This window comes from Tupaia chinensis, unplaced genomic scaffold (assembly GCF_000334495.1).
Source record: "Tupaia chinensis unplaced genomic scaffold, TupChi_1.0 Scaffold000115_1, whole genome shotgun sequence".
Taxonomy (NCBI): Eukaryota; Metazoa; Chordata; class Mammalia; order Scandentia; family Tupaiidae; genus Tupaia; species Tupaia belangeri.
This window is the reverse complement of record NW_006159579.1, coordinates 1,640,147-1,659,513: the sequence shown is the minus strand read 5'-3', so window position 1 is coordinate 1,659,513 and position 19,367 is coordinate 1,640,147. Positions and strand designations below refer to the sequence as shown.

Sequence of the window (19,367 nt, the reverse complement as noted above, 5' to 3'; positions counted from 1 at the left end):
CCCCCCCCGCCCGCGGCGGGAGCAACTACTCCGAGCTCCCCGCGCCCCCCACGGGCACCGGCTTCGAGGAAAGACCGAGCAGCCGGAGCTCTGGGGTCCCGACTCGCGCGCCGAGCTCCTCTACCCTCATTCTCCCCAGACACTCTAATCCGCGCTACCCCTATCCCTAAAACTGCCCCCAGTCCTCCCGCGGGTGTTTACCGGGACTCGGGCGGCGGCGACTCCTCAGTCCCTCGACTAAGATGGCAGCTGGTCCCGAGCCCCGACCACAGCGACTAGAGCGAGTTAGCGGCCAACGCGCAGGCGCCTCTGCTCCGGCGCTTCGGGCTGACTACAAGCCCCAGCAGGCCTTGCGCGCCAGCCGACCGCCGGCCTCGAGAGCCAGCTGCAGCGGGTGAGCGCAGCTGAACCCGAGTTCTCCCATCTCCGGGTGAGACGCCGCGCTCTGCACTCGCTCCCTGCACTTTCAGATTCTTTTTTTAACACCCGTCCACCAGAACCCCTAAAGGTTAGCTGTGGTTCTACTGTCACCTGAGAGGATTGGTAAAACTTAGCCTGCCAAACCGTTCTGCCCCTAGAGTTTCTGATCTGATCAGGGGATGGGATTTGATCATTTGTATTTCTTTCTTTTCTTTTTTTTTTAAGGTGTGCACTTTTATTGAACTGGTTTAAAGTCAGCGTACGGGTAAGCCCTGGTTGCTTCCAGACCTACCCACTCCCAGAGAAACCAAAAGCCTTCATATATCTCAGATTGGGGGACAAAAAGGGGGTCCACAATAGCTGATCATTCAAAATAAAACAAAATTTAAAAGTATTAAGGCGAAGATTTTTAAAATTGTGCATTACATAATTTACACAAAAGCAATCTTGTCATCTCCCCTGTGTGTATTTCGGTGAAGGCTGGGCCATTCTCCTTAGGGAGAAGTGGGGCAGCTTCTGGGAGGGCGAGAACTTCCTGTAAGGATGCATCTCACAATATTTGGAATGACTGTTAAAAAAGAGCAATGTACAGTCCAAGTCCTCGGCCACATTGCAGAACACTGGGGATGCTTGCTTCAACCGATCACTTGTATTTCTAACAAGTTCTCGGTGATGCTGCTGGTGCCTAGGATCACATCCTGAGAACCACTGGACTCTACGTTAGTCCTTAAGAATGTACACTCCAGAGATACAGTGATTGGGTTCAAATCCTCCCTTTATCTTTTAACAGGGTGCGGTTAGGGTGGATGATAAAAGGTTTGTGGCACCAATGGGTGTTCTGAAAATGGGTGTTCTAAAGACTGATTAGCAGACTCTCTTAATCCTCACAACAAACCTGTGAGAGAAATAGTGTTATTATCCCCGTTTTACAGATAAATAAACCACATCACATGCTAGGTAAGAACCCAGGCAGTCTGGCTCCAGAGTCCATCCTCTTAACCTCCTTCGTGGGCTGTTTGTGAGAATTAAAAGACTGTGCAAACAGAGACTCAGAGGCATGACTAAGTGCTCAGTAATTAGTGACCTTTTACTACTACTGTTTCGCTGTTTCCTCCTAATGAAAATGATATTTTACCATCTGGGAAGTTACTTACACTTTCTTAAAAACTTCCAAAACCACCACGTCAATATTTTCTGCATGATGCCCACATTTGTATGTAAGCATGTGAAAATACAAATTTCTGCACCCCTTACTTCATTCAGATTATCCAGGCAGTGGTTCCCTAACCTTAGTGTTCATCAGAATCACCTGGAGGGTTTGTTAAACCATAAATTGTTGGGCCCCACTCACAGAGTTTCTGATTCAGTAGGTCTAGTGGTGGGGATCTACGAAGTTACATTTTTTTAAGTTTATTTATTTCTTCTATAATACAGAGACAGGCACTCTCCGACAGGGTCTTCATGTCGCCATCCATCTCCAGTCCCAGTGAAGAGAAAATATACACACATCTGTCAGCCCGGGGCTCTCCCATGTAGGTTCAGTTATGTTAACCGCTACACCACTGCCTGTCCTCAGAATTTGCATTTTTAACCAAGATCTACAGTGGAAGAATGACTTCTGATGTTTTTCTTTTTTTCTTTTTGGAGAGATTTTTGCTATCAGGCAGTGCACTCCCTGGAGAGACAAAGACAGAAAATGAGAAACAGAGAGACAGAAAGCAAGAAGCCAGCCCCTGAATTTCCTTCTCCTCCATTCTCCTTTCAGAATTTTGGGCACGTGTGCGCGCGCACGCACACACACACACATGCACACACACAGTGTAAGTTTTAAGCTGCTGGATCCATGACTCGAACTACAGTCGAGTATGTGAGAGTCCATTGACATAACCATTCTGCTATCTGCTGGTCCCACTTCTGGTATTTTTCAACCTTTTAATTTTTTAAAACTATTTAACTTTATTTATTTATTTATTTGACTAGAGAGGGACAGAATAAGAGAGAGGGGAAAAGTGAGAAAGCAAGTTATCAGGTAAGGACTCAAACCGCAGCTGGGCATGTGGGAGTCCAGTGCCCTTAACTACCACACCACCTGCCGGCCTCCAACCTTTGAAAATTTGTTTAATCATCTTGCTAAGGAGCATCTTCAGACATCTTCCACCCTAACTCGCCTCTTCATGAATTTAAATAAATAAATAAAGTTTTAAAAATCATTTTTAAAAAAGTATGTGTTAGGGAAATCTGAGGTTTTCATTTTTTTTCTTTCTCTCTTCCTTTTTTTTAATTAAATTTTTGCCATAGGGTGTGTGCACTTGCTGGAGAGAGACAGAGAGAGGGAAAGTGAGATATCACCCCTGGAGGGATGGTCACACTGCAAGCCTGTCTCCTCCATTCTCTCAGGATTTTGGGCACACACACGTGTCCACCATGATTTTCAAGCTGCCTGGCCGGGGACTTGAACCATGATCAGACATGTGGGAGTCTAGTGCCTTAACTACCATACCACATGAAATAAAACAAAATACAAAGTAAAGTAAGGGAGAAGTCACATATAATCCAAAGGAGAATAAATAGAGGAAATTATGGTATGTTCACACAATGGGATACATTTAGCAATAAGAACAACTACTGCTACTCAGAAATACAGATAAAATGGCCTCTGTCCCGTAGCACGGAAGTTAAGTGTTGTGCAAAGCTGGATCCCACAATGGCCAACCATGGTTTGAATCTCAGTGCATGTGAATGCTTGCTACAAATTTTGATGGGATGGAGAAATGGAAGAAAAAAGATTGCAGCATGACCATGTCCCATTGAGACTGCTTTTTCTCTCTTTTCAATTGCATGATCTGGCACTTAAAGACAGAATGGGCAAAACAAACCTAAGATGATGAAGAAAACTAATTATTCTGGAGTCCCAGGAATTGACTTAGAGGAATCATAAGGGAATCTTTCAGGGGATGGGAATTGTTCTATATGTTGATCTGGTTTGCACAAAGTCTACACACACACAAACACACACACACACACAAATTGCTTGACTCATATACTTATTATTTGTTCAGTTTACTGTATGTATGTTATAGTTCAATGAACATTAAACTGTAAGAAAGGAGGAGTGATGAACATTGGATTCAGGAGGATGATTACCTTAATTGAGAAAAGGGCTGGTTGAGGAGAGTGGCATATGGTTAGATTCAGGTTATTGACAAGGCTCTACATTTTATTTTAGGATAGTAGCTCATCAGAGCCTCTGTCTTTACTTTAAGAAACTAGTTAGAAGACAAGGCAGTGGGGCCAGCAGTTAGCATAATGGCTATGTCGCTGGACTCCCATGTAGTCAACTGCGGTTCAAGTCCCAGACCCAGTGCCTTAAACTCACGCTGGGCGCATGTGTGTGTGTGCCCCAAGATCCTGAGAGGAGAATGGAGGAGAAGGGATTGCGGCGTGGCCATCCCCCCTGGGGGGTGATTTCTCGCTTTCTGTCCCTCTGTCTCTCTGTCTGTCTGGCGAGCACATGCGCCCTATAGCAAAAACCTCTAAAAAAAAAAAGGCTTAGTTGCAGCAGCACGTTGGGAGCTGCATAGTTAGGAGCCATCTCTACGATCACCCTGAGGAGTTGGGCCAGGGTCACTATTTGCAGGGCACAGACTACAGTTCATTCTGCCAAACTTGAATTCTGGATGCACTTCTCTGTGCCTCAGTTTCCTCAATTTCCTTATTTATGAAACAAAAATAACATTATGCATATATTTGAGGGTTTGTGGACACATACATGAAATCATATGTGTGAAGTGCTAGGTCAGGTGGCAGGCATGCAATACCAATACAATTAGCAACACCAAAATCATGTGGCAGCTGACAGGACTTGTTCTGGAATGTAGGTGAGACATCTCCAGAGATTCCAAGGAATTCTTGGAGAAGATGTGACAGAGAATGCCAGCTGCATTAGCAGATGGAAGCCAGGAACCAAAGAACTGCTTTAAGCAGTTATTTTAATGAGAATGTGTTATACTGGCACAAATGCTATCATGTTTGCCATGTTATTTAATTTTCATAATTTGTAAAAGGCAAGGATTGGAAGAGCCAGAAATATTCAGGATTAAACCTGGCTCTGCAACTTCCCAGCTGGGCAGTCTTGGACAAGTGACTTCATCTCTATGACACTTGGTGTTCTCCTCTGCAAAATTAGATGTCATGAAGATCAAATGAGAGAGGGTATGTGCCACGCCTGGCATTGAGTAGGTTCTCGATAAAGGTAACAGAAGCAGGTATTACTTTCATAATCACTATCCCTGACATTATCACTTCTCTCACAGTCCATATCAGAAGACATAGCCATGAGACAGGTTTGTTCATAAATAGCAGGATCTACAGTTATAGAATCAACCCCCAAGATGGGACAGGCTCTGGAGACAGAACCAGCTAAAGGTGAGGATTAGAAGTCCATTACGGTAGGCAAAATGCAAGATTTCAGAGAGGAGGGAGACCAGCAGCTGGAATAACCTAGTGGTTGGCATGAGATACCCTGACACCAAACTAGGTGCAGGAGATAAAAGCCCCAGAGGCTGACCTCACTGACTCAACAGAAAAGTTGTGGTTTGACCCAGATCCGTGGTCAGGCTAAGCTAGCCTTGAATCTCAGAACCATCACTGTTCACAGTATGACCTTAGGAAAGTACTCACTGACTCAATGGGAAAGTTGTGGTTTGGCCTACATCCTGCAGTCAAGCTGAGCTAACCTTGAATTTCAGATCCATCACAGCTCATGGTGTGACCTTAGGAAAGTTCCTTACTTTCTTCAACCTACATTTTCTCTGCTTTTTTTTTTTTTAAGAGATTTTTGCTATAGGGTGCACATGCTCACCAGAGAGACAAGAAGCAAGAAATCATCCTTCCCACCCCCCACCCCACAGGGTATGGCCCTATCACAGTCCAATGTGTTTCATGCTGCCAGGTCCAGGACTCGAACTGTGATCAACCACATGGGAGTCCAGCACCTTCACCACTGTACCACCTGCTGGTCCTCATTTATTTGGCTTTAAAAGCACTGCTTGTTTGGGGTGGGCAGATGGTGTGGTGGTGAAGACACTGGACTCCCACATGGCTGACTGTGCTTTGAGTTCCAGACATGGCAGCTTGCTTTTTCACTTTCTCTCTCTCTCTTTAGTCAAATTAAATAATAATAATAAATAAAATTAAGTAAAATAATTCTTTAAAAAAAGTACTACCTATTTTCCTTCCTCTTCCCTTGTTATATTCCTTTAAAAAAAAGATTATTTAATTTTATTTATTATCATCATTATTTTAAATTTGACCAGACAGACAAAGAGAGAGAAAGAGAGAGGAAAAGTGAGAAAGCAAGCCACCAGGTCTCGGACTTGAATCATAGTCAGCCATGTAGGAGTGCAGGGCCTTAACCACCATGCCATCTGCCTGGCCCCTCTTGTTATAGTCCTAGTATGACTGGCTCAACATCAGACTCTTCCCTTGTCTCTGTATGTCAATGACCTTGGTCTCCCAGGATCATGCCAGACCCCAAGTCTGAACCTTTGATTTCCCTTTTCTACCTCCACCCTTCCCATCCTGGATCCACTGAGGCCTCAAATCCACTGGCCCTGACATACCATCTACTTGTTCCCTCCTCTTCCATGTGTCTCCTAGTTCACCTGGATTCTCTGCTCTATTGTTGTGCTCAACGCCTTATCTCATCTTCTCCCCAACTCAGGATAGCCTGCATCATCTCCCTGCCTTCTCTGGCAGTTATGTTGAACGCAGGTAGAGAAATATACACATCTAAGCTTTGTTTTACTTTAGACACAATTTCATAAGTCCCAGTGGCACCTAAGTCACCTACAGTCTGTCGTAGTGATATGCACCTGTAATTACACCAATTTAAGGAATCTGAGGCAAGAGGATCATGACACATCAAGACCTTGTCTTAAAAAATATAGTAATAAGGGACCAGCAGGTGGCATGGTAGTGGGGGCACTGGATTCACACATAACTGACCTAGTTCAAGTCCTGGACCTGCTGGCTTGAAAAATCATGCTAAGAATATGTGCATGTGTGCTTAAAATCCCAGAAGGAGAATGGAAGAGAAGGCCATCTACCTCATGGGCTGATTTCTCACTTTTCTTCTTTCTGCCTCTCTCTGTCTTTCCCCAGCAAGCACGCATGCTCTATGGCAAAAACTTAAAATAAATAAATAGTAATAATAATAAAATATTGGGTCATCTGTAAAGTCATGACACATTTTTGCATAGAAAAATACATCATAACCTAATAGAACCATCTTTTCCAGTCTGAGTTCTGAGATCCGATCCCTCTTGTCTTCTCAATTACAACTCTCCTTTGACCCAACATCCCTTCTGTGTTTCCATCTTTAGTGGCAAATTTCTTTAAGAAACTGACTCAATTCAACAGCTCTATTTTCTCACCTTGGATTCACTTGTCATCATATTCTAATCTAGATTCTGTCCCTATCTTTCCACTAAAATTGCTCTTATCAAGGTCACCAACAACTATCATGTTTCCAAATCCAGTAGGCATCCATGTTTAAGAACTTGCTCTAGGGACCGGCAGTTGGCGTAATGGCTACGTCGCTGGACTGCCATGTTGTCGACTGTGGTTCGAGTCCCAGGCCTGGTGGCTTAAACATGCCAGGCGCATGTGCATGTGTGCACAAGATGCCAAGAGGAGAGATCTCAAGAGGAGAGTGGAACAGAAGGGATTGCGACGTGGCCATTCCCCCGGGGCGTGATTTCTCGCTTTCTGTCTCTCTGTCTCTCTTTGTCTTTCTGGAGAGTGCACATGCCCTATAGCAAAAAAAAAAAACTCTCGAAAAATAAAGAACTTGCTCTAAAGACAAACTGCCTGTGTGAGAAACCAGGTTCCCTCACTTACGCTGTATAACCTTGCTAAATGCAACTCCTAGCAGAGAATGGACATAATAATACTGCCTACCCTACAGGCTTACTACAAAGATTAAATGGGGTTAGCAGGTGGCATGGAGGTTAAGGTAGCTGGTTCCCACATGGTCAACAAAGCAGTTTAAGTCCTGAACCTAGCAGCTTAAGAAATACGCTGGGCATGTGTACATATGTGCCCAAAATCCAGAGGGGAGAATGAAGGAGGGAATTGTGGCCACCACTACACGCCCCCCAACACCCCCTTGCCCACCAGGAGGTAAATTCTCACTTTCCCTCTCTCTCTCTGTGCTGAGTACACGCGTCTTGCAGCAAACCAAAAAAAGAAGGGGGTAGTGGTCAGCAGGTGGGGTGGTGGTTAAGGAGCTGGACTCCCACATGGCCAACTGTGGTTCAAGTCCTGGACCTAGAGGCTTGAAACTCTCACCAGGCGTGTGTGCATACATGCCAAAAATTCCAGGAGGAGAATGGAGAAGAGAATGCAGCATAGCCATCACCCGGGAAGTGATTTCTCACTTTCCCGTTCACTTTCTCTCTCCTCTCCAGTGAGCGTATGTGCCCTATGGAAAACAAAAAAAAAACCCGACTAGATGGGCAAATGTGTATGAAGCACCAAACACGATGCCTGGCATGTAGAAGAGCACTCAGTCAAGTGTGTTTTTGTTAGTATTAGTATTATCTGGCCATATCATGATTGAGCTCTCAGAGGCTGACAATACAATTGTGAATTCTCCACTGGAAATTAAACATTTTCCTCCCTGAATCTCTGGATACCTCTAATTCTTGATTTCCCTCCTACCAAGTGTTCTACCTGACATCTAAGTGCTATTCTCCTCCTGAGCCCATTCTCCTCTCTCTAAGTGATATTCATTCCCATGACTTAAATCATGGAAAAAATAGTGTGACTTTTGAACCCAGAATATTGAGTCTATATATGTAAGGTGATACATCCGAAGACCAAAACTTCATGTGGTTTTCTTTTTTTTTGCTTTTTTTTTTTTTTTTTAGCTTGCTATAGGGAGACTGCACTCACTGGAGAGATTTTGCGAGAGCGATAGGGAAAGTGAGAAAGTGAGAAAGCACACACACACCCAATGGGGGGTGTGTGTAGTCACATTGCAATCCCTTCTCCTTTGTTCTCTTGTCATGTGCACCTGGCATGTGCTGCCAGATCTAGGACTTAAACTGTGCAGTTGATCGTGTGGGATCCAGCCACCCTAACCGCCACGCCACCAGCTGGCCCACGTTTTTCTTCTTAAGTTTACAGATCTCTTCCACAAGTGAGAGAAAAAGAGCAAGAGCTAGAAACGGCACCCCCAGTAGGGTCTCCATGCTGTGTTCCACCCCGAGCTATCCTCAGCCAGGATCCCGGGCACATGTGTGCACACCTGGTATGCACAGGGCGATCGCAAGGTATGAACCCTGAATCTTCCCATGTAGCCTCAGTATCATGAGTGCCATGCCACTACTGTACCACTGTGGCTGGTCATATCTGGTTTCTTAAAATAATGTTTTTAAGGTTTTTACTGTCTTTATAAAATCTTTTCACTGGCTGTAGAATCTAGGTTGCCAATGTTTTTCCTTTCAAAACTTTAAGATATTCAACTGTATCTCACTTGTACTGTTTCTACTGAAAAACCTGCTGTAGTTTTTTTTTTTGTTTGTTTGTTTTTTTTTTTTTAGTTTACTGTAGGGCATGTGTGCTCACCAGAGGGAAACAGAGAGAGAGAGAGAGACAGAGACAGAGACAGAGAAGGAAAGTGAGCAATCATCCCCAGGAGGAATGGCCATGCTGCAAAGTCTTCTCCTATAGTCTCCTCTTGGGATTTTGGGCATGCAGGAACATACACTCAATGTTTCTCAAGCCACTGGATCTAAGACTTGAACTGCATTTTTGGCTGTGTGGGATCCAGCTGCCTTAATCACCATCCCTCTGGCTGACCCTTTAGTTCTTATCTTTGCTTCTCTGTACAAGGACATAAGACAATAATGTCTCTTTTTTTTCTAACTATCATTTTTAAATTTGCTATAGGGTGCATGCACATGCTGAAGAGAGAGAAAGAAAGTGAGAAGGTCCTTTTCTGGGGATGGCCACACCACAATCCCCCTCCTTCATTCTTCACTCGAGACCTTGGGCATGCATGCACCAGGTGTTTTCCAAGCCACGAGTTCCAGGACTCAAACCAGGCAGTTGGCCATATGGGATCCAGCCACCTTAACCATCATGCCAACAGCTGGTCCACATGTCTTTTCTCTATGGCTCCTTTTAAGATTTTAAAAGGAGCTTTTGATTATGACACACCTTGGTATGTTTTTCATGTTTCCTATTTGGGGTTTGTGGGACTTCTTAGATCAGTGGGATTATATTTTTTATCAAATTTGGACATTGTCAGCCATGATTGCTTCAAAATTTTGTCCTATTTTCCTCTTCTTCAGAGGCTCCGATTACACATATATATTAGGCAACTTGAAGTTAGCTTAGAGCTCACTATTATTTGTTCCATATTTTAAAAGATAACCATTGAGGGGCCGGCAGACAGTGTGGTGGTTAAGGGTGCTGGCCTCCCACATGGTCAACTGCAGTTCAAGTCAGACCTGGTGGCTTGCTTTCTCACTTTCTCTCTCTGTCTCTCTGTCCCTCTCTGGTCAAATTAAAATAGAAAAAAAGAGAGAGAGAAAGAAAGAAAAAACAATAATGCTTTTTTTTATAAATAAATAAATACCCTTTGAAGGCAGCCTGTGGCCTGGTGGTTAAGGCAGCTGGGTTCCTCATGGCCAACCACACAATTCAAGTCCCAGACCTAATAGTTTGAAAAACTCACGGGGATGGGGGGGCAGCAGGTAGCATAGTGGTTAAGGGGGTGGACTCCCACGTGGTCGACTGCAATTCGAGTCCTGAACACTGCGTCCTGAAACTCACACCAGGCATATCTGTGTGCATGCCCAAAATCTTGAGAGAAGAATGGAGGAGAGAGGATTTCAACATGGCCATGGCCATACCCCCTGGGAAGTGAGTGATTTCTCACTTTCTGTCTCTCCAGTGAACACATGGATTCTATAGCAAAAATCTCTAAAAAAAGAAAAGAAAGAAAGAAAAGAAAAGAAAAAGAAAGAAACAAAAGAAAGAACAAACAAACAAAAAAACACACTGGGTGCACATGAGTGCATACCCAAAATCCCAAAAGAAGGGAGAAATGGAAAAGGGATTGTGGTGTGATCATTCCCCCTGAAGGGAGGGACTTTATTGCTTTCCCCCTCTCTCTCTGGTGAGTGCACAGGCCCTCTGGTAAATTAAAAATAATAATAATCTTCAGTGTTTCATTTAAAATAGTTTCCATTGCTGTGTCTTCAAATTCATTAATCTTTTGGGTTTTTTAAAATATGTTTATTTACATTCATTCACTGTACATCAATACAGTATATAAAATTAGATTTTCCATTCAGAATTCACTATATATTGGCTCAATCAAGGATATTACAATACATGTTATCATCAACAAATAATTTTCCATTTCTTGTTTCTTATATATTTTGCTTCCCCCACCTTGATTGCCTACCTCTCACCTTCTGTCATTTCCCACCCTCCTCCCACACTGTCTCTGGTATCTACAGTTGTTTTCCATGCCTTTTTTTTTTTTTCACATTTTATTGATTCACTAAAGATATTAATTAACCTAAAAACTTTCAATAGTATTCACAGCTGATAAATATATATCTATGAACACATGTCTGACTTTAGTCATAAACCTCAGTGAGTAAAGTGAACATACAATAAAGTAGCACCTAGCTGGGACTATATAGCTTACTGCAGTCATTAAATAGGTATTTTTTAACATATTTTTTTTAATTTCAAGAAAAACTGTTTTATTTTTAATAAGTCAAACTCAAAAAATGTTAAGAGAAATTTGCTTTAGACTTAAAGTCAGGAAAAAGGTTAGGATTCAGTTCAAGTAGTAGGTAGATGAAACTATCAGCAGTTCAAGAGAAGATAAAAATCCTTAAATATGGAAAACAAAGCATAGAAGAAAATCAGTAATGTTTTAGTCAAAAGTAAGGAAAATTCTATTTCATCAGTTCAGTCTCATGTAATTAATCTCTCTTCTATTGAATTTGCAATGCTACTGTCATTTGATCTTTCCATTTAAACTCTGGAAGTTAACATTCAACTCTGGAATTGTCCCTACCATTAGGCTGGCCATTTTCTTGGTTGTTTTTTGTACTCTTATTTCTGTGTGTCTGACTTTAGTTTTCCTGGTATAGCACTCCCTTCAGCCCTGTTTGGAGAGCTGGTCTGGTATTAGAAAATTCTTTCAGGTTGTGTTTATCTGAGAACGTTTTAGTCTTTTTTCCCCATATGAAGGATAATCTCGCTTGGTACAGTATTATTGGTTGAAATTGTTTTTCATTTAACACTTTGAATATTTTTTCCCATTCTTTCCTTGCTCTCATTGTTTCCGATGAGCGGTCCGATGTTACCCTGATGGGATATCCTTTGAAAGTAGAAAGAGAAATTTGATGGTTGTGATACCAATTTTTTTAGGTCAGAGGTTCTACTACATCTGCATGATCTAATCTGCTTTTAATACTTTCAAGGGAAGTTTTACAGCCTTCATCTCTAATAATTCCATTTGATTATTTTTTATGGCGTGTATTCCCTCTTTCAGATTACACAAAAACTCCCTCACCTCCTGGAACTTATTGTCTCTTTTATCCTGCATCTTCTGGAGTTCATTGTCTCTCTTCTCTTGCATCTCTGTTAGTTTTGTCAATATGAATATTTTAAATTCTTTAACTGACATTTCGACGGGATCCCTTGTATTGTCTGTGGAGGATAAGGAGTTATTCTTTTCCAGTATGTGTGGGGGGGATATTTTTTTGGTTTCTCGTATTTCTTATGCCTCTTCAGTGATTTCTGGTCATCTGATGGATTACACATGTTTTTCTAGTTTTTGGAGTTAAATCTGAGCATTCAGAGGCATGCAGGAGGAAATGACCTGCAATCTCTAAACAGTACCATTTTTTTCCCTTTGTGCAGCAGATTCAATAGAAATGAGGATTAATATGACCCTAAAAGTATTCAGATATTTGGGTACTATGTACCTAGACCTGACTACAAACTCAGTGTGTAGAGGCTGAGCAGAAAAGTGAGAGAGATAACAAGAAAAGGAAAAGAAAACAACAACAACAAAAAGACAAAAACAATTTTAAAAAAAGAAAAACATTTATATTAAAGCAAAAATGAAAACCACATGGTATGCTAGCGCCACACGTGAAAGGGACCACTCAGAACTCAGATATAGATGGCTGGTGACTGGCTTGTCCTGTGAGGGCAGGGGGAAAGTAAGGATTAGCAAGATACAAGAGTTACAGAACGTTAAGAACTTTAAAACTTAAAAGTAATAATAAATTAAAATAAAGAAAGTGAAATGGAGAGAGACAAAATAAATAGGGTGCGCTAACCTGGCTGGATCTGGGGGCAGTAGGGTGAGGTTTGGGCAGAAGGTCTTCAGGAGTCCTAATCCCTGAAAGGAGCCCCTCAGAACTCTCACTAATCTTTTGTTCTGTAATGTCTAGTCTGGTGTTAATTCCACCCAGTGTATTTTTCATCTCACATATGTCTAGAGGCTTGACTTCTTTTTGATATCTTCTATGTCTCTGCCGAACTTTTAAAATGCATGCAATAGTTATGATTATTGTTTTATTTATTTAAAAAACTTGTTGTTGTTGCTGTTTTATTTTGTTTTCAGGTTTTTGCCTTAGGGCACATGTGCTTACTGGAGAGAGAAAGAGAGGGAAAGTGAGAAATCAGGCCCCAGAAGAGACGGCCATGCCACAATCTCTTCTCCATTCTCCTCTTAAGATTTTGGGCACACACACACACACACGCACACACACAAACACACACACAACATGATTTTCACACTGTTGAGTCTGGGACTTAATTCATGGTCAGTCATGTGGGAATCCAATGCCACTGTACTGTGTGCTGACACCATGATTATTGTTTTAATGACCTTGTCTGCTAATCTGACATCTATATTGATTTTGTGTCAGTTTAAATAAATTTTTCTCATTAGTATTTCCTGCTTTACATGATTGTTAAATTGATTTTTAATTGCCAGAGGGCACGTGTTCTCACCAGAGAGAGAGAGAGAGAGAGAGAGAGAGAGAGCACCTCTCAATGGAGCATATTTACATTACAATCCTTTTTCCTCCATCAGGATCTTGGGCACACATGCACAGGTACCTGGCATGGTTTTCAAGCCAGCAAGGTTGGGACTGAAACCACAGTCAGCCATGTGGAATCAAGCTCTCTATGTTCAGTGTTTAAAGGGCCAAACTGACTATTAACTTTTTTTATTGACTGCAGACAGTGCGATGTTTTTTCTTTTTTTCTAATATAGTGTGCATGTACTCACTGAAGAGAGAGAGTAGGAGGAAGGAGTGAAAATGCACCTTGCCCCCAGAGAGAATAGCCACACCACAATTCCCTCTCTATTCTCTTGAGATTTGGGGTATGCACAACATGCACCCAGAATGTTTTTCAAGCCACCAGGCCCAGGACTCAAATTGCATAGTCAGCCATGTGAGATCCGGCCACCTTAACCACCACATCATTGGCTGCCCTGACATTGTGAATTTTACCAATTGCATGCTAGACAGTTTTGTAATTCTGTCCAAACACAAACTGGGTTTGTTCACCACAAAAGCCAAATAGAACCCCAAGTAAATGGTGAAAGTTCAACTTTGTTGCCATACACAAAGCTAGGATAGCAGGCAGTTAATGCTGAAGAACTCAGACTCCTTGAAGGTCTATAGTCATGCATTAAAATTTTTTAAAATTTAATTTTATTTATTATTATTATCATTGTTTTTTGAGAGAGATTTTTTTGCTATAGGGTGTATGCCTTCACTGGAGAGACAGAAAGCAAGAAGTTGCCCCCCAGGAGATGGCCATGCAGCCATTCCTTCTCCTCCATTCTCCTCTCAGGACTTTGGGCATGTCACACACGTGCCTGGCATGAGTCTCAAGTCACTGAGTCCAGGACTCGAATTGTGGTCACCCATGTGGGGATCTAGGGCCTTAATAACTTCACTACCTGCTGGCCCCTCATTATTATTTTTATAATTTGCTATAGGGCACTCGTGCTCACCAGAGAAAAACAGAGATAGAGCGAGAGCGAGAGCGCGCACCAGAAAGAGCGAGACTTGAACTGCCTTAACTACTTCGCCACCTGCTGGCCCTAGTAAAGCATTTTTTAAAGATAGAATTAAGGATAACGGTCCCAGGCAGGTGATCAACTCAATGACTGGCTCAAGATGGTATGATCACCCTGTGGGCCTTCTTGATTGGTAGGGTCTTCAGTAATCAATTTCTGTCCTGGAAGGGACAATTATTGAGTCTCCTGGCACCATCTAGTCTGGAGTTTCTGTGTTCTCCATCAGGAATTTCCATCTGTGTGTTCTCTATCCTGCAAAACATGTTAAGAATTTGAGCTAATTTTTTTATCTTTTCCTTAAGGTGGAGGTTTTGGAACTGTATGGTTTAAATTGCTTAACTTACTGTTGTCTCAACTACTCCTTAATGCTTAGTGTGAGCAATGAGTTACTATTCTTATTTTCTTCTTTTTTTTGGAGAGGTTTTTTTCTTATTGGGCGCGTGCACTCGCCAGAAAGACAGAGAGATAGAAAGCGAGAAATCACCACCCCCCCGCAACAGAGGGGATGGCCACACCGCAATCCCTTCTCCTCCATTCTCCTCTCGGGATCTTGGGCACGCATGCACATGCACCCGGTGTGAGTTTAAGACACAGGGTCTGGGACTTGAACCACGGTCGACTACATGGGAGTCCAGCAACATAGCCATTATGCTAACTGCTGGTCCCTGAGTTACTATTCTTTTAACCTAGTTCCTGTTCATTTTCTATTTTTTCTTTCCTTTTATCTTTTTTTTCTTTAGAGATATTTTTGCTATAGGGCACATGCACTCTCTGGAGAGACAGAGATGTAAAGACAGAAAGTGAGAAATCACCCCCCCCCCATAGGAGGATGGCCACACCTCAATCCTTTCTCCTCCATTCTCCCTTTGGGCTCTTGGGCACACAAGTACATGTGCCCAGCATGACATTTAAGTCACCAGGTCTGGTCAACTACGTGGGAATCCAGCAACTTAACCATTATGCCATCTGCTGGTCCCTTATTTTCTTTTTTCAGAAAGAATTATTTATTTTATTTATTATATTTTAGAAATTTGTTATAGGGCATGTGTGCTCACCAGAGAGACAGAAAGAGAGAGAAAATGAGAAAGTAAGTTGCCAGGTTTGGGATTTGAACTGCAGTCAGTCATGTGGAAGTCCAGAGTGCCTCAGCCATCATGCCACCTGCCGGCCCTCTCCTTATTCTTTTTTTTTTTTTTTTTTGTTAATATAATTCACTAGAGGGTACATGCACTCAGTGGGGAGACATGGACCAGTCTGCCTGGTGGGAACAGGCTCTACGCTGCCCTTTGTGACTACTGAACAGCTTTGCCTCCAGTCTTTTGGGTGATTCTTCATATTTGGATAGTTTCTTCACAGGCTGGTGTTAATGTATACTCAGTTGAATACTTGAGTAAAACTTCAGAGCTCTATGTAATTCTCGTTCCTCTCCAGGTTCTGTCCTACACGTTCATCTCCCAGACTCTCAGGTTCATCACCCCAACTCAGAGACCCTATTGGGTTCCACTTGGGTTCTCTGTACCATGACTTGAAAACTCTCTCTCAACAGTGGTTTTGGGAAATTTTAGGTCTTGCCTCATTTATTTCTGGTCTCTCAGGAGTCATTGTTCTTCATTGCCTGCTGTCCAGGGTCTTGAAAAACAGTCATTTTACATGCTTTTTTTTTTTTTCTGTTTTGTTTTGTTGCCAGATAGAAGGGTAAATCTAGCCCCTTTAACTTCAGGGAAGTAAGGCAAGAGAGCTTTTAGACATCTCAGTGTCTGGGTCACGTTTTAGACAATCAAATCCAGATCTTTGGAGGTGGGGCCCAGCTGTCAACATTAAACCCTCAGGCTGACTCCTATGTGTATCTAAATTTCAAGATGAGTCTTTTACAACATGCTTTTATTATTTTGGTGACTTAAAAATAATTTATTTTAAATCAGGGTTGGCCACAGGAAGAAGGCACTAGAGCACATTTGTAAATTACTGCTGAGCCTATGATTTAAGAGATTAAATCCCTTTAAAGTCCCTGATTAAAGAACAAAGTTGATCTCAAGGCCAGAGCAGGGCAGAGCCTTTCTGGTATGAGTTAAGTGGCTCCAGCTGGGAGAACAGCAGGGTGCTGGGTAGCACCTGAGGGGTTTGGGGGCATTTATGGTTTATTGTTTCCATCCCAGAAAGCTTCCACACCACACTGTCTTGCTTCATTTTCTTCCCCCTGACAACTGTGAGGGGAAAAAAAATCACTATCTCTGTTTGGCAGATGAAGAAATGAGACTCAAGAGACTGAGGGACTTGACAAATGGTAAACCAGTAGCAGAGTTAAAATTTAAACCTGGTTCTCAGAGATGGATTAAGGAGCAAAGCAATCCTTTGCTGGGCAGCTTCCAGAGGTCAGGGAGCATCCCTGAAAAGTGCTGAGGTGCAGTGAATTCTGTTGATTGGTCTCCTAACGGATGAGGAAGAACTTATTTGTTAAGTTCTGGGGTGACAGTGGTACAGACTGACTCCATGGAGAATGCTCAAGGTGTGGCAAATAGTCTTCACTCTGCCTTCCTTTTTTCTTTTCTTTTTTCTTTCTTTCTTTCTTTTTTTTTTAACCGCCAGAGGTTTCAGGTGCTTACCAGAGAGACAAATAGAAGGAGAAAGCACCCCCCCAGTGGAGTGTAGTCTTGCCATAATCCTTTGTCCTCCATTTCTCCATCCTATTGGGATTTGGAGTGCACACATACACTCTTGCTCAGTCTGTCTTTCACTGGACCCACTGTTTGAACCATGGTTGACGATGTGAGATCCGACTCCTTTTAACCATTAGGCTATGGGGTTCTCCTCTCTGTCTTCTAAGAATAGGAGACTTGAGGTTCCCCACAGGACTTCTGTCCTGAAAGGGGAAATGAAAGTGTAGAGTCAGAGCTGAATTGCCAGGAAAATCAAGAAGAGTCTATGTATTGCTACTTGACCTTCCCTCTCGGTCCTTCGGTTACACAGCACTCAAGCTCTGCTCTCAGTTCATGAAGACCATAAAATAATACAGCAATATCGGCTCCTGTCTGCTAAGGGTTTGCTATGAGCTAGGCCTTTTTCATGCATCATTTTATGGAACAAGTACATCCTCATCACTACAAAGATAAAGAAAAGGAGGCAAAGAGTGGTTGTTTATCATGATCTATGCTGCATAAGAAACTGCCCCCACACTTAACAGCTTAAAAGAACAAAAAACGTTTCTTACATTACGTTTTCTGTGGTTCAGGAAATCAGAGGCAGATTAACTGGGTGATTCTTACCTGAGGCATCTCATTGAGGTTTCAGTCTAGATGCCAGCATGTTATCCAGGGCTATGGTCATCGTAAAACTGGACTGAAGCTGGGCGATCCAATTCCAAGGTGGCCTGTGCACATGACTGGCAAGTCAGTTGGTTGCTGGAAGGAGTCTTGGTTACTTGCCATGTGTGTCTCTCCTATGGACTGCTTGAGTGCCCTTACAACATGGCAACTGACTTTCCCAGAGTGAGTGATCCAAGAGAGCAAGGTAGAAGCTGCAATATCTTTTGTGACCTAACCTCGGAAGACATGCTATCATTTCTGCATTATCCTGTTGTTGCATACAAATCAGCCCTACACGTTTTTAGAAGGAACTGACTACACAGGGTACAATTAGCAGGAGGGTGAACAACTGAAGGCCTCTTGGAGACCACTATCCAGTGATAAAGTAACTTGTCACACAGATGAGGAGTGTTAGAAATGGGCTGTGGGGCCAGCAGGTGGTATGCGGTTAGGTTGACTGGATCCCACATAACTGATAGTGCAATTGGAGTCCCAGACTTGAAAGCTTGAAAAACATGTGGGGATGGGGGCAGGGGCAAGTAAGTGGCATGGTGGTTAAGATGCTGGATTCCCACATGGCCAACTGTAGTTTGAGTCCCGGAACTGGCAGCTTGTTTTCTCACTACTCACCACCCCCCACCTTTCTCTCTCTTGTGAGTGCACGTGCCCTATACCAATAAAAAAAATAATAATAATGAGACTAGCATTAGGTGTGGTGGTTGAGGTACTAGACTCCCTCATAGTTGACCACGGTTTGAGTTCCAGACCTGGCAGCTTACTTTCTCACTTTTAATCTTTCTTTCTCTCTCTTGTGAGCATGCATGCCCTTTAGCAAATTTCAAAATATTAATTATAATATTAAATAGGTAATTATTTTAAAATAATGATAAAGAAAATTAAAGAAAAAAATAAGAAGAAATACACACCGGGCATGTGTGTGTGCATGCCCAAAATCCCAAGAGGAGAATGAAGGAGAAGAGATTGAGGTGTGGTCATCCCCTCTGGGGATGTTTTCTCACTTTCCCTTTCTCTCTCTCTGTCTTTCTCTGGCTAGAACATGTGCCCTAGAACAAAACAAAATAAGACAAACAGGATCTAGGAAGTGAACCCAGGCAGTTGCTATGTCACAATAAATATTAGCTTAAAAGAGTGGGGGCAGGCAAGTGCCTACAGGTCTCCCCTATCCTGAAGGTATTCAGACTTGAGACCCTGAGCAGGTTATTCCAGTGATCAGTTGGGTCAGACACTATCTGATGTGTCACTTTATGAAGTCACATAATTTGGTCACGTTCATAAGAGATTGCACAAGCCATCACTTGATGGAGGATGTGCTGATTCGAAGGAGATCTGGACTTTGGCTCCAGTTTTGCTGCTGACTTACTGTGGGACCTTGGGCAAGCTCCAGGCCCCTTGGGGTCCTTTGTTTGCCCATTTGGATAAGGGTTCAATTCCATGGTCCCTGAGGTCCTCTGGCTGGGAGATTCTATGAATAGAATTATTTA

General features: G+C 42.6%; 2 protein-coding genes across 4 annotated transcripts in view; one reads left to right on the top strand and one right to left on the bottom strand.

Annotated features, from left to right (window-relative positions):
- The window catches only part of LOC102480071 (cytochrome b-c1 complex subunit Rieske, mitochondrial), a 29,087-nt gene extending 28,808 nt beyond the window's left edge, over window positions 1-279 (top strand). The window contains 1 exon segment of the mRNA XM_027770190.1: window positions 183-279. Within this exon segment, the coding sequence (XP_027625991.1) occupies window positions 183-279 (97 nt within the window).
- Window positions 1-19,367, bottom strand: part of ITCH (itchy E3 ubiquitin protein ligase) — a 196,019-nt gene that overhangs the window by 155,764 nt on the left and 20,888 nt on the right. The window contains exon 1 of one of the 3 annotated variants that reach the window (XM_006144022.3): window positions 202-350. The exons of the other annotated variants lie outside the window; for them this stretch is intronic. The gene's annotated coding sequence lies outside the window, so the exon portion shown is untranslated. Of the gene's footprint in view, window positions 1-201; window positions 351-19,367 lie in introns of those variants that run through there. 3 annotated transcript variants of the gene reach the window in all.